This window comes from Delphinus delphis, chromosome 6, assembly GCF_949987515.2.
Source record: "Delphinus delphis chromosome 6, mDelDel1.2, whole genome shotgun sequence".
NCBI lineage: Eukaryota > Metazoa > Chordata > Mammalia > Artiodactyla > Delphinidae > Delphinus > Delphinus delphis.
In genome coordinates this window covers 22,767,705-22,781,492 of record NC_082688.1, presented here as the reverse complement: position 1 = coordinate 22,781,492, position 13,788 = coordinate 22,767,705, and the positions used below count along the sequence as shown (strand labels likewise).

At 41.0% G+C, this 13,788-nt stretch overlaps 1 protein-coding gene across 2 annotated transcripts in view; it reads right to left on the bottom strand.

Annotated features, from left to right (window-relative positions):
* Positions 1-10,137, bottom strand: part of SVEP1 (sushi, von Willebrand factor type A, EGF and pentraxin domain containing 1) — a 185,013-nt gene extending 174,876 nt beyond the window's left edge. For both annotated transcript variants that reach the window (XM_060014343.1, XM_060014344.1), the window contains exon 1: positions 9,522-10,137. In XM_060014343.1, the coding sequence (XP_059870326.1) occupies positions 9,522-10,058 (537 nt within the window). In that variant the 5' untranslated portion in view covers positions 10,059-10,137. The remainder of the gene's footprint in view (positions 1-9,521) is intronic.
* Positions 10,138-13,788: the final 3,651 nt, after the last annotated feature.

The following is a 13,788-nucleotide window of genomic DNA, read 5'->3' as shown; positions in this document are numbered from 1 at the left end:
ATTTTACACCCTCTAGCGATAACTTACAACTGGAAAAATATCCAACTTGGATTCTACTTAGTAAATGACTAAGTAAATTTACTAAGTAAACGAATTTTACTCTGTAAATGATTCAATCTTGTAATAAGCCCTGCTAAGAACTTAAAAATGTTTTTCTCTATTACTCTTGTAGGAAGTTTTGTCCTTAATTTTGAATGACATCTATTCACACAAAACAAGGTAGCCATCACGATTTCAACATACGTAGCAACTAGACTCAGCTCCTCAAGTTTATAGTTTTCGGGTTCACTGCAACTAGGAAAGAAAGAATGCTCTGAATTTGAAACATTGTTATTGCTTGACACTTTACACAAATAAAACGCAACTGGTTGAATGACCTAATGACAAAGGCAGACAGCAAAGAAGATGAATATTTAAAAAATCTTTTCATCAAGATTGATAAGAAAATGCACCTACTAATGCACTGCGTATTTCAGTTCCTTCTCGCTATCATTCATTTCAAATGAAGTGCTGTAACAACATTCATGGGCTACAACATCTCCCAGAATGTTTCCTATCCACAATTGGCCTCCAAACCAAAGCAGGTTACTGCATGTAAGCAGATTCTATGCCAGAAATACATTCTTCATATGGCCGGGGGAGATTTAGAGAATAGTGTTAAAAACCTACGGGAAAGGCAGAGATAATACAGAACAGGAAATTCCTTTTAATGTAGAAGTCTCTTAACCTGACAGCTTCCTCTGAAAAGCCAAAGAAGAACCATGTTTTCCTGAGAAAGGTTCATTTGGATTTACTAACTGACAACAAAATATTGATTATATTTTGCGGCATGCGTTTTTCCCCCCATCTCTCTCAGTATAATCTTTTATTTGGAAGTGAATGCCATATTATTTAGAAGCTTCTAGGAAACTAACATAGAAAGTTTCTGTTGCCAAAATTTAAATAGGTTGCTCAGGAACTTTGAGAGTTTTTCTAAAACAAAAAGCATGATCAGGCACAAGGACAAAGGTCTTTTTTAGTTAGGCAAGGCCTGACTCTTCCATCTTGAGCTGGGCCATTTGAGGAAGAAACGAAATGGGATTTCCAGATATTTCTCTGGTTAGACATACACTCTTCTTGACACACTGGTTTGGTAAAGACCACTCATCACTTCCTCAGTATCCACACTCTTCTTCCTCTTCAGTAACAAAACTCTGGAAAGCTAAGGACGGGATTGAGACCAAGTCCCCCTCGGTGAGATCTACGTGGAAGTATTGTGTGAATTGCTACAGAGTCTTCTTAAGTAGCAATATGACTGTCTTTATCCTTTCTTGCCTCCTGGAATGAGCCCCTGATGGTAGGAGCTCCAACAGCTATCTTGGACCATGAGGTGACCTGAAGATGATAGAACAGAGGTCTGAAAGAGAGGACTCTGGGTCCCTGAAGACATCAGACAGCTGCCATATTAGCTCTGACTTTTCTACTCAAGACTTAATTTGAGAGAGACAAAACTGTTTATCATGTTTAAGCTAGTGGTACTTTAGATTTTGCTACTACATCTAGCTAAATTTAATCTCAGCTAATATTGGGTTAAAAAGGAAGCTCAGAGGACAAACCAGAAGGGATTATACCATCTCAGGCTCTGCCAGTGATTGGTCCCTGTTAGAGTGTGGAACACAATCAAGGATCACAAAATGGAATTCTAAGTGCCAGGTGGGGATGCTGAGGAGAGAAATCACACCCAGAATTGTTACACACCCCAATCTGTCAAGAGTAAGCCCCACATGGACATATACACACTACCAAATGGTAAAATAGATAGCCAGTGGGAAGCAGCCACAAAGCACAGAGAGATCAGCTTGGTCTCTCTAGACCACCTAGAGGGGTGGGATAGGGAGGGTGGGAGGAAGATGCAAGAGGGAGGAGATATGGGGATATATGTATATGTATGGCTGATTCACTTTGTTGTAGGGTAGAAACTGGCACACCACTGTAAAGCAATTACACTCCAATAAAGATGTTAAAAAAAAAAAAAAGAGTGAGCCCCAAACTCAGATTTTTAAAAAATGCTATCTCCTGATTTTAAAATGCTTGCCAAAATTAAAACATACATTAAATATACATATGTATTTTAAAATATACAAATACATACACACACACACACACACACACACACATATATGCACACCTGCACACACACATAGGCCATATATATATCACACACATTAAGGGCCAATTGAAAAGCACCCACAGAATGACTATGGCCTTAAAGCCATGGTTTTTGTCTTCTGGGTTAAACTGGCATTATATCTTATGTAACACTTTAGAAGCTCTGGAGATGGGATTTCCTTCTTCTCCCTGGCTTTTGATACAACTCAACAAATGGAGGTAATACGTAAGATGTGGGTGGGGTGAGGGGTGGTGGGGAGGAGAAAGACCAGATGACAAAACGGACACTGGATTGACTCTACCTTCGGCATTCATTCAGCCCTGTGAGTACCATTTAGTTACCTAACCTCTCCTAGTATCCAGGCCTTTTCTGTAAAACTGATTCTGTAAAATCATAACATGAAAGCGCTTCATAAATTACAGATCACTTTACAAATTAAAGGTGTATCTGATCAAGAATGAATACATTTAATAATTCTACTTCGTGGTCACTGTTAAGAGAAATCCTCTCTAGCACATTGTACCAAGAGGACACTGGGGAAGGCTTTCCTATCCTCTGACCACAGAAGTGAAGTAGGACAGAGCAGTCTGCCCTTCCTCTGTGTTTCAGCATTCAGTCTTTGACCAAGTACCCTCATGATGCATTCCAACCAAACACCATATAATACTGGCAGCCAACAGTGATAAGTGTCTTTAACAGTAGCATACTGCACCCTCTTAATACATATCACAGTGTCCTGTATGCTGGGCATAACAAAACTAATAAATAAAATACACAGATACCAGACTAAGAAGAAATTAGAATTCAATATCTGACAATTATTTGCTCTCTCTCCAAATAAATTTCAGTACCATCTTTGCCTGGGAAATATACGAGAGGTCTGGATCTATTTTATGCACTGAGGATTCATTCATTCCTTCATTCCTCATTCACACTTCTAAAGTACAGATGGGATTACCAAAGAAGTTCCTACAGAAGACCAAGGCAACAAGAGAATTGTTTTAAAGCTTAAGAAGCACAAAAGAGAGAACACTTCCAGAGCTGTATTTAGCAAGATCATCTTTCCAGCATCAAAAAAGAACTTAGCTCCTTCAACGGTGAGTAATTCTTGACATCTAAATCATGCTCTGAGTTTGGAACAGCTGAATCCCCTGCAGATTGTATGACTCCCCTCTACCTCTTCCAATAGGGAAGGAGAACCCAAACTTTGCTTATTCCTTCAGCATCTGGGCCATCAGAAAGACTGCTTCATAGGCTATTATGGGTTCATTGTATAGAAATAAAATAGCCTTAATTTTATTCATCAGGGTTTTAATCTGGTGGCATCTCACACAACTCCAGGTTTTATCAGAACACTTAAAAGGTAAAGGTGTGAACGTGTAGCAGCGTGGACACATAATGACGATGCCCTTCCCTGGAAGCTAGGAAGAGTCTCCGCCTGTCTATTCCCAGTCTTCGGGCCACACCTAAAGCTCAGATTTTTGGCAAGGCAGCACGTGCCCCACCATCAGATCATATTTCTGGAACTCTGGAACAATAAAGAAAGCAGCAGTTTTTTCCAACGGAAGCTCCATGCTATGTTTGTGTAAGAGCTATTTAGCAAAAGTGAAGTGGGATGAGGGGCTCTGATTTTATTATGATGTGAAATGCTTAGGAGTTGAAGAGTTTTGCATTCATAGAGGGGCCAGTCCAAAATATGCACTTCAGGAAAGGCAATTTATAAATACATGTCAGGGAGAAAAACCAAAAGAAAGGTCACTGTGAAACAGTCATCTCTTGGAAAGGAAAAGCTGAAGAGCTTTTCGTTTGTTTTGTCAAAGGCTTTCATGTAATTAAGTTCAAGGTGCTAAATCTTTCCCCCAATCTATCGATTGTGTCTCTGGAGGGAACTGTACTAACTACAGATTTCACTGCTTTTGCCCTATACTCTTTGATGACAGTCGGGGATGGTGCCCCAAAAGAAAACATCTACATTAAAGTTCATCCATTCAAATAAAGTGTGTCTGTGCATACACTCCCCCCATCAAGTGGTACAATTCTGACACCCTATAAAAAATGAAGCAATACTGTTACCCTTTTTGTTTAGTAAATCATATGTGCTGAGTAGATAACAGCAAATTTCATGTTGGTAAAGGAAATTCTCTATCTTGAAATTTTACATAAGAGGAGAAGATGTCTGAATTGGGAGGGGTAGCCATGTACTTGCAAGTGTGTATCTATGTGTTTGCATATTTGTCTGCCTGTGTTTGTGGCTGCGGACAGCTGTGAGGTCATTCAGTGTCAAATGGAAAAGGTTTGAAAAACTCATTTTTCTGGGGAAAATAATGAATAATCTCAAAAATGTCCCCATGATTTTCAATTTCACGTAAAGGCCAGATCACAATCAGTTCCAATATTACCATTCTATGCACACATGGGAATCTGATGAACTGTTTCATCTCCCTGAAGAAATGTCTAAATTTCCAAACAGAACCACACAGTTTATCATTTTCAAACTAATCCTGTGATAAAACAGGCTTGCTTGATCTCTTTGCCAAAATTCACATTCAAACTTCTACTAATACCATTTCTAAACACCAGTCATCTTCTATCAATTTTCTCCATAAATATCATATTCTAATTATACCTAAGCATACTCATCAGAGGCTTGGCAATGTCACAATAAAGACATGTAGGTTTCCAGGTTAGACAGGAACTGAGTCCAGCTGACCCTCTGCTGTACCTTCTCGTAACCCAACCAAAATGAGAAAAGGAAAATAAAGTCAAGGGAAAGTTCAGTTAAAACAAACTTTTGAGAAATTTCTGCTTGTTAGATTACAAACGGATCCAGACTGAAGAAAGGCACTGGGACCCCTATTGGCAATTCCACTTTCCAAGACAGGATGTAGTATTTGGAAGGAGAAAGCTGAAGACAGAGCAGGTCTTGAGGAAAGCAGTTCATACTCAACTCATTACCCATTGAACTGATTTGGATCAACAGTACTGAGAGGCCCTGGGCAGACCTGGCCAAGCCAAACAGAGGAGCTGGTCTATGGCAAGTTTTTCCCTGATGCAGAGGGGTTCTTCCCTGATGGAGTGGGCAGTGACATGAGGAATAAGGCCAGCCTTTGGGACTTCATGAGAACTCAGAGTGGAGGCCAACAGAGGACTGAGTCTACAAAGCTGAACCCTGCCTGGCGTAACTACTTCAATCAAGAGAGGACATCTTTAGGGAGTTCTTTTGTGTCTTAAAGGCAAAAGCCTTTCAAACTTCATAGGAAAGGGGAAAAAAAGCACAAATTAAAAGTAGATTCAACAGATTGATAAAATGGTAGATGCTAGCATCATAAACAAAATTCAAAGGCAAGTGAAACACAGAGAAAAGATACTTGCCGCAGACTTGGCAGCAGGAGGGTTAATATCATTAAGATTTAAAATGCATTTACAAATCACTAAGAAAAAGAAGCACCCTCAAATGAAAGATGGATAATAATCCCCAAATATTTTAAGAGGTATTCAAAAAAAGAGCTATATATGGCCAACAGTACATGAAAAAAGTGTTCAGCCTCACTAATGAGGAAAAACAATATAAAATGGGATTCTAGGGACTTCCCTGGTGGCACAGTGGTTAAGAATCCTCCTGCCAATGCAGGGGACACAGGTTCGATCCTGGTCTAGGAAGATCCCACATGCTGCAGAGCAACTAAGCCCCTGCGCCACAACTACTGAGCCTGCACTCTAGAGCCCACGAGCCACAACTACTGAGTCCGTGTGACACAATTACTGAAGCCCACGTGCCTAGAGCCCACGCTCTGCAACAAGAGAAGCCACTGCAACAAGAAGCCCGCGCACAGCAATGAAGAGTAGCCCCTGTTCACCGCAACTACAGAAAAGCTCACACGCAGCAACGAAGACCCAACGCAGCAAAAAAAAAAAAAAAAAAAAAGGGATTCTACTTTTCACATATAAATTAGGGGTGTCATGTTCAAATGATACTAACCTGTGTTGGCTGTGTCCTATATACAGATGCAGGCACTACATGTAGGAGTGCAATTTGGTACCCATTTTCTACAAAGCCACTTGGCACACGTAACAAAGGCCTTAAAAAATAGGCATCCTCTTTGAAGGAATAATACCTACCACTTCAGAAATTTGTATTAGGGAAATTATTAGAAATATGATAGTATTGTTTGTAACAGCCTAAATATATAATAATAGGTAATTACATGATAAAAATAAAAGCACATCCTGTAATGGAATACTGTGTGACCATGAAAAATGACAAAGTAGAAGTGTGTTTCTTATTATGAAAAGAAGACTGCAAAATATGATGGAAAAGTCAAGTTAAAAAAGAGAACATACAATACAATTAAACATTATTTATGCATGATATATGTACACATATGAAAACACACCTACTACCTTGACAACTGCAAAAAGAAGGATATGTACCAAAATATTACAGTGTATTTACAGAAATTTTTTCTGCTTATTTTATCTTCTACAATAAACACTATCAGTAAAATAAAATGTATTCTTAAAAAACGAATCAAAGAGACTTGGACAAGAATTCAGATACAGAAGTCATGTTTAAAAAAACCAACGTTTCTCTACATTAAGAATAATTGTCTAACAGCTCATACTACTCAATAACAAAAAAACAAACAACCCAATCGAAAAATGGGAATAAGACCTAAATACATGGACTATTACTCAGCCATAAAAAAGAATGCAATGATGCCATTTGCAGCAACATGGATGGACCTAGAGATTATCATGCTAAGTGAAGTAAGTCAGAAAGAGAAAGACAAATACCATGTGACATCACTTATATGTGGAATCTAAAATACAACACAAATGAACATATCTATGAAACAGAAACAGTCTCACAGACATAGAGAACAGACTGCGGTTGCCAAGGGGGAGGGGCAATGGGGAAGGGAAGGATTGGGAGTTTGCAATTAGCAAATGCAAACTAGTATATACAGGATGGATAAACAACAAGGTCCTACTGTATAGCACAGGGAACTATATTCAATATCTTGTGATAAACCATAATGCAAAACATATGAAAAAGTATATGTATAACTAAGTCACTTTGCTGTACAGCAGAAATTAACACTGTAAATTGACTATACTTCAATAAAATTTTTAAAAAGTAAAAGAGGAATAATTGTTTGAAATTTAATTTGAAAAGATGCTATGCATGATAGTATTGAATAGAATACATTTAGGTCTAAATTTGAAAAATATATGCAGGACTTAATTACTAGAAATCTATGGCTTTACTGAAGGATACAAAAAGAACTGGTTATAAATGGACATACCATATTTTTGACTTGGAAGGACTATTATTATAAAATGTAAATAATCCCCAATTTAATTCTATATTTTCTATATTGAAATCAAAATCCTGGCTGGTTTCATTTGGAATATGTGAAAGTGAATTGAAAATTCATATTAAGTAATAAATATAAAAGAACTGATTTAAAAAGAAAAGATAAGAAAAAGGAGAATTTGCACTACCAGATATTTAAATATATTGTAAGGTTATAATAATTAAATCACTTTTTGAAAGCTTAAATAGATAGATAATAGGATAGACTATCCTATCATCCAGGATAATAAAAAATTCATAGAAAGCCAGGAGGAGATCAAATACCCATAAGCTTTTAGTGTATGATAAAAGTGGCATTCAATTAAATTGGAAAAGGATGAATGGCTAGTAAACAAATGATGCTGGGACGATTGGTTAACTGTTTATTAAAAAATAAAGTTAGACATCTCTGTCATACCATACACTAAAACAAGCTCCTGACAGATTAAACTGTTAGATGGGAAAATATTTCTCTGATTTGGGAAATGAGAAAGCCATTCTAAGAACATAAGCAAATGTAGGATCTTAAAGACAAAGTTTGATGGATTTGGCTAAATACAAATTTAAATCATCCATCTAACAACACTGTGATAAAGAAAAGTAAAAGGCAGTGAACTGGAGAAACATTTGCAGCATGTATAAAAAAGAGTGACCAGTCTTACTATGTAAAGAGCTTTTACAAATCATTAAAATAAACTAACAAACACGTACCATAATTGCAAAATGGGCAAAAATTATGACCAGGTAATTATCAAAGGAAAAATACAAATGCCCAGTAAATGTATCAGAAAATGTTCATTCCCCAGTAAAACTAAAACAATTGAATTTGCCAAAATGATACCTCTATTCACCTACCAAATTGGCAAAGACATTAAAAATATGAGCACATGTTATTGGTGACCATGTGGCAAACTTACTGCTGTGATAGCTCTGCTGGTGGGAATGTTAATCTATACAAGCCTCCAAGGGAGAACTGGAAATATGTATCAAGTAGTTTACAAATGTCCGTATCTTTAATTCAGCAACTTTACAGAAATTCTTCCTACAGAAGTAATCAAAGGGGTCCATAAATATTTGTGTTTACCATGACAATAAAAACCTAAGTGTCCAACAACTGGTGACAGGTAAAATAGATCATAGTATATGCACCCATTAGACTAGTATGCAACTTAGGTAGGTATATAATAACTATATTATATTACATATATAATGATGTAGATCATTTCATGATATAACAAATGAAAAATGTAGACTACAAAAGAGCAAGACACCAGTTTGGTTTAAAGTATGTGCAGATGTGCATACTGGGCAAATGTTCAACAACATGTAAACAGTGGCTTTATAAGGGTGATGGGATCAGAGGCTTCGTTCCCCCACCCCCTTTTCCTCCTCTGATTTCATTCATTTCACAAAAATTGGCTTGCTATCATGTGTCTGACATTTCTATATGCTCCAAATTTTCTTCAACTGAACATGTGTCACGTTGTAATTAGAAAAAGTTAAATTTTGGAAAAGTAAAAGTCCAGCATCTTAAACTGACTTCCTCTACCAGGTGCTAAAAATCTTGTAAAAGACTCAGAGCAACGAAATTCATATTGAAAGCATAAAGTCACGTACCAGAGAATTGGCGAAATGCTCAGGTCACTTTACCTCTTACCTTTAGAGACACTTCATAAAACATACTCACCTGTTCCAGTTTGGCCACGGTTTGTCCCTACGAGCGTGAATTGTGAAGGGCATCTCAAGGACCTCTTCCTAAGAGGGTCCTCAAAGACCACTTAATAAGGAGCCTGACATCTTCCTAAGCCTTTAAAATCCATCATCCCAAGGGACCCCACCCACCAACAATAGAAGGGTAGGTATGATTCTGACTTTGGGGATGGGGACGCTTGACTCAGGGTGCTGTGGCTTGCCCTAGGCTGAGCCGGGCTTTGAGCCGGAGAGGCAGCGGTGGGTGGGCAGGGCCGGGGCGCGGGCTGGGGCCGGGGCCGGGGCCGGGAGGGGCGGGCACCTTACCGCGGCTTGCTGGAAGGCGCCCTTGGTGTAGGTGCCGCCACCGCGGTAGGTGATGGCCGGGATCTCGCGGCTGAGCAGCGCGCACTTGTGCTGGTGCGCGCGGCGGGAGGAGATGTAATCGACGCGCGGCACCACGTTGTTCTTGGACGAGAAGGTCACGATGGCCACGCGCGTGGCCGTGGGCACCACGGGGAAGTCGGACAGCAGCTTACGGACGAACTTGAGCTCGCTGAGGAAGTTGGCTTGGCCCACGCTGGACGACTCGTCCACCAGGAAGACGAGCTCCAGGCGCTCGCTGAGCTCCCGCAGCCGCCGCACGCGTCGCCGGAAAGCCTGGCCCAGCCGCTCCACTTTGCTCTCCTCCGCCGCCGCGTCCTCGCCGGGCGCGGGCGGAGCGGGCAGCCGCCCCGGGGTCTCGGGCGCGGCCTCGGGGAAGAGGCGGAAGCTGAAATTGCGCGACGGGGACAGCTGCTGAAAGGTCGCCCAGCCCGAAACGAGCGCCAGACCCCAGCAACAAAAGGCCAGGCGCGCCCACATTGCGCTGGAGACGGAGCGGCCGCCCGGGGCGCAGGCGTCGGCCCGGCGCGGAGAGATGCTCAGCCGCCCGGCTCGCTGAGGGGCGTGCGCGGCGCGGGGCTCGGGGCACGGGACGGCGGCCGCGAGCCTCAGCGCCCTCTCATCTGACACTGGGGACACAGTCCAACCTCCTCCGGCCGCCCGGGGACAAGGGATGGAACGGCGCGCGCTCGCTACCCCTCTCGCTCTCGTCTTTTCTCTCCCCTCTCTCTCCTCCTCCTCGCTCCCCCTGAAGCCTATAAAATGTTTGAAGGAAAGGGGGCAGTCAAGAAAAATCTCCCGCTTCCCTCCTTCTCTCCCTCCTATCTCTGTCTCTCCCTCTCCCCTCTCCTTCCTCTATCTCTGCCTCTATCTCTCTCCTCCCCCTTCTCATTCTCCTCCCGAGTTCAAGCCAAAGACTCTCGGAGATTCCATGACACCAGAACCCCGCGTCTGTCAGGCTGTCAACATTCCCGCAGCAAGCGCACTAGCGCCGAAGCCCTGATTGATCCCATATGTCTGGCAGGAGCTGCAGAGGAATTCACTGGAGATGGATCCAGATACCGAGAGTGCCACAGTAATTGGAAACACTTCGTAGAGGAAACACACACGGACTGGCCAGGGAGTTGAAAGCATCCTTTGAAAATTGCTTGCTCACCTTTTGTGTCTCTTTTTCCCTCTCCGGTTCCTCAAAGCCCTCACCAAGTGGATGTTTATTTGACTTCCCTGGTGGGGCTTTCTGGTTGTGTGAGTGTGTCCTCTTGAGGGTCGCCTCAGATCACACCATATAAGGGTTGCATCTACCCCTATGCAGCCCATAGGGATGATTCGTCATGGTGCTGCATTCATGCATTTATTTATTCATCCATTTGGTCACTCCTTCATTCAGTCAACAAATAGTTTTGAGCACCTATTGTGTGCCAGAACACCTGGAATATAAGGAGGAAAACAAATTGACATAGATCTTGTCCCCAAGGAACTTATAGGGTAACAAGTGACGTGACCATTAACCAGATATTTCACAAATAATGTATATAATTACAGCTGACCATGCTAAGGCTATGAAGGAGACCTTAGGCAGATAGATTTGACCTTAGAAGACCAGGGAAGCATTTGTGGAGGACATAAAGTTTGAGCTGAAATCTGATGATGAGCAAGGGTCCCTTTTCCCCAGTCCTCTTTCATGTGCCCGGTGGTCTGTTTCAACAGGTGAGACCCATAGAGGGCTATTTCCTTGGCTTTGAATGGTACCTGGCACATAGCTACTTTGAAACACAAGTTGCCACCTAGGGGTAGTTTTTCCAAAACAAAACCCCGAAAGGGATGGTGCAAGTGCAAAGAAGGAGTAAACTTTGCATAAGAGGTGGAGTAAACTTTGTAAAAATGATTCTAGCTAGGAGTCAGGAGCCCGGTGTAGATATGCCTCTGCAATTATATAAATCCTCTGAACCAAGACACTTCCAACGCTTGGCTTCAATTTCCACATCTGTTTCATGATGGAATTCAATGATCTCAGAGTTTCCTTTGTCTCTAATATTAGATGATTTAATTCCATCTATATTTAATGAAATACCTTCACAGTATATTGGTTGAAATGTTAGGGCTCTTGGAGTCTGTTTGCCCAGAATGAAGTCTTGGCTCTGCCATTCAGTAGTGGTATGACCTTGACATTAGTTTGCTCATCTGTAAAATGGAGTAATAATAATAGCATATTAAAGGTTATTGTGAGGATCTAATCATAAAAACAAAGTTCTTAGGCTAGTGCTTAGACTATAGCATGTACTCTACAAATGCTGGTTGCTATTATTGCCACATTTAACCATAAATACTCTTCAAATCCTCATTTTTCTAGGATTTTTCTATTTGACCATCTACCGTGCTAGAATATTAGATACTGAGGATTTAAAGCTGAATAAGACTCAGTTCGAGTCTTCCAGAAGTTCAAAGGATATCAGAAGAGAACACAGACTTGCAAACAATTACAGAGCAGTAGGATGATTGCAAGGATGGAGAGAGCAAGGAGAGAAAGTTCTCGATCTTCCCCGGGAATAAGCAAGACCTCATTTGAGCTGAGACTTTAAAAAAAGAGAAAGTCTGTCCAAATTTCATCTACTCGGTGTTATTTCGAACACATCATTAAGAGCTAATATTTTAGGACCTTTATGTGCCAGGCACTGTGGCAGCCACTATGTGTATTTGCTCATATGCTCCCAAAGAGACCCAGGGATGTAGACGATTGCTTTAGGACTTTCTGGTTGCAAGCAATAGGCACCCAACTTCTCCTTGCTGAAAACAAGAAGGGATTGCTTTGCTCAGTAACTAAACTGGACAAAAGGCAGTGGTGGACTGGTCTCAAAAAGCCTTGGAAAAGGAAATCAAGAACTACGTAAGTCTTCCATTTTTCTCTCTCTTCTGCTTCTCTTTGTATGTTGGATTAAGTTTCTGTCTTTGGATTTATGACCTGAGAAGGAAAGACTCTTCCCCCTAAGCTCAAGTTAAAAAAAAAAATCAAGAAAAACCACCACCCCCATGACCCTAAAGAAAGACTCCACTGAAGCAAGCATGGGTTATATGCCCATTCCTTAGCCCAGCACTGTGATGAAGGGGATGGGCCATTATAATTGTCCTAACTTAGGTCATATGCTCACTGTGGCAGAGACTCCTAGTCACCTACCTACCATATCTGGTCTCCCCTTCTTGAATAGCAATAGAGCTCTTGAGTTTTAGCTGGGCACAAAGGTACCCAAAATAAAGATTACATATCCCAGCCTCCCTTACAGATGAATGCGGCCGTGATGCTAGAATCTGGGTAATGACATATAAATCCTGGTTCTGTGTGGCAGCTTCGAGAAAACCTCTTTAAAAGACAGCTGCTTCTTTTGTTGGTTGTCTCCTTTCTTCCCTTATTCCATTTTCTGCCTGGAACATGAATATGGTGTCAGACCTCTAGCAGCCATCTTGGATCATGAGAATAATGGTCACATTATAGCAACAGCTGAGTAGTAATCTAGAACGAGCCTGGGTTCCTGCAGACTTCACAGAGGAAAACCACCACAGTCATCTCAGATTGCCTATCTACCCCTTTTAATTGAGTTTTCCCGTTACATTCAGCTGAACTTGATCCTGTATAATAAACTCAAACCTGCAGCCGTGGAAGCTATCCTCTCAATATATGCTTTCATAAATGCTATGGCAGAGAAAAGAGGACATACATAGTGAGTTACTCACTACCCCCAAAAGTGACACACATCACTTCTGCTTCATTTCATTGTCCAAAAAAAGATGCATGGCCCTGTCCAATTCCAAAGGTTGGGAAGTACAATCCTACCATAGTCCTAGAAAGCAGAAAGTAGAAATATTTAGTGAACAGAGCAAATAATGACCATATTGAGTCACCTGAATTGGGAAGACAGTTGAGTTCAAAAAGCAAAGTGGAGACAAAACCCTGGGAAGCTTAGTCTGCCCTAAAATTGAGGAGGTTCCTATAGGAAAGTTATAAATCAATTTCTGCAAGGACTTTCTGATCTTTAGTTTGGGGTAGTAAATTCACCTGATGCCTGCTGTATTACATGTAACTGTGATGAATTACGTAGCAGTGGTTGACTCTAGCAGGAGTTTGTAATTGAGAAGCTATACATTTGATTAAATTCTTCTTTTCTATATTTTTCATCCCATGAAAAATGTTCCAGAAGCAACCTAAAGGTACTGAAAT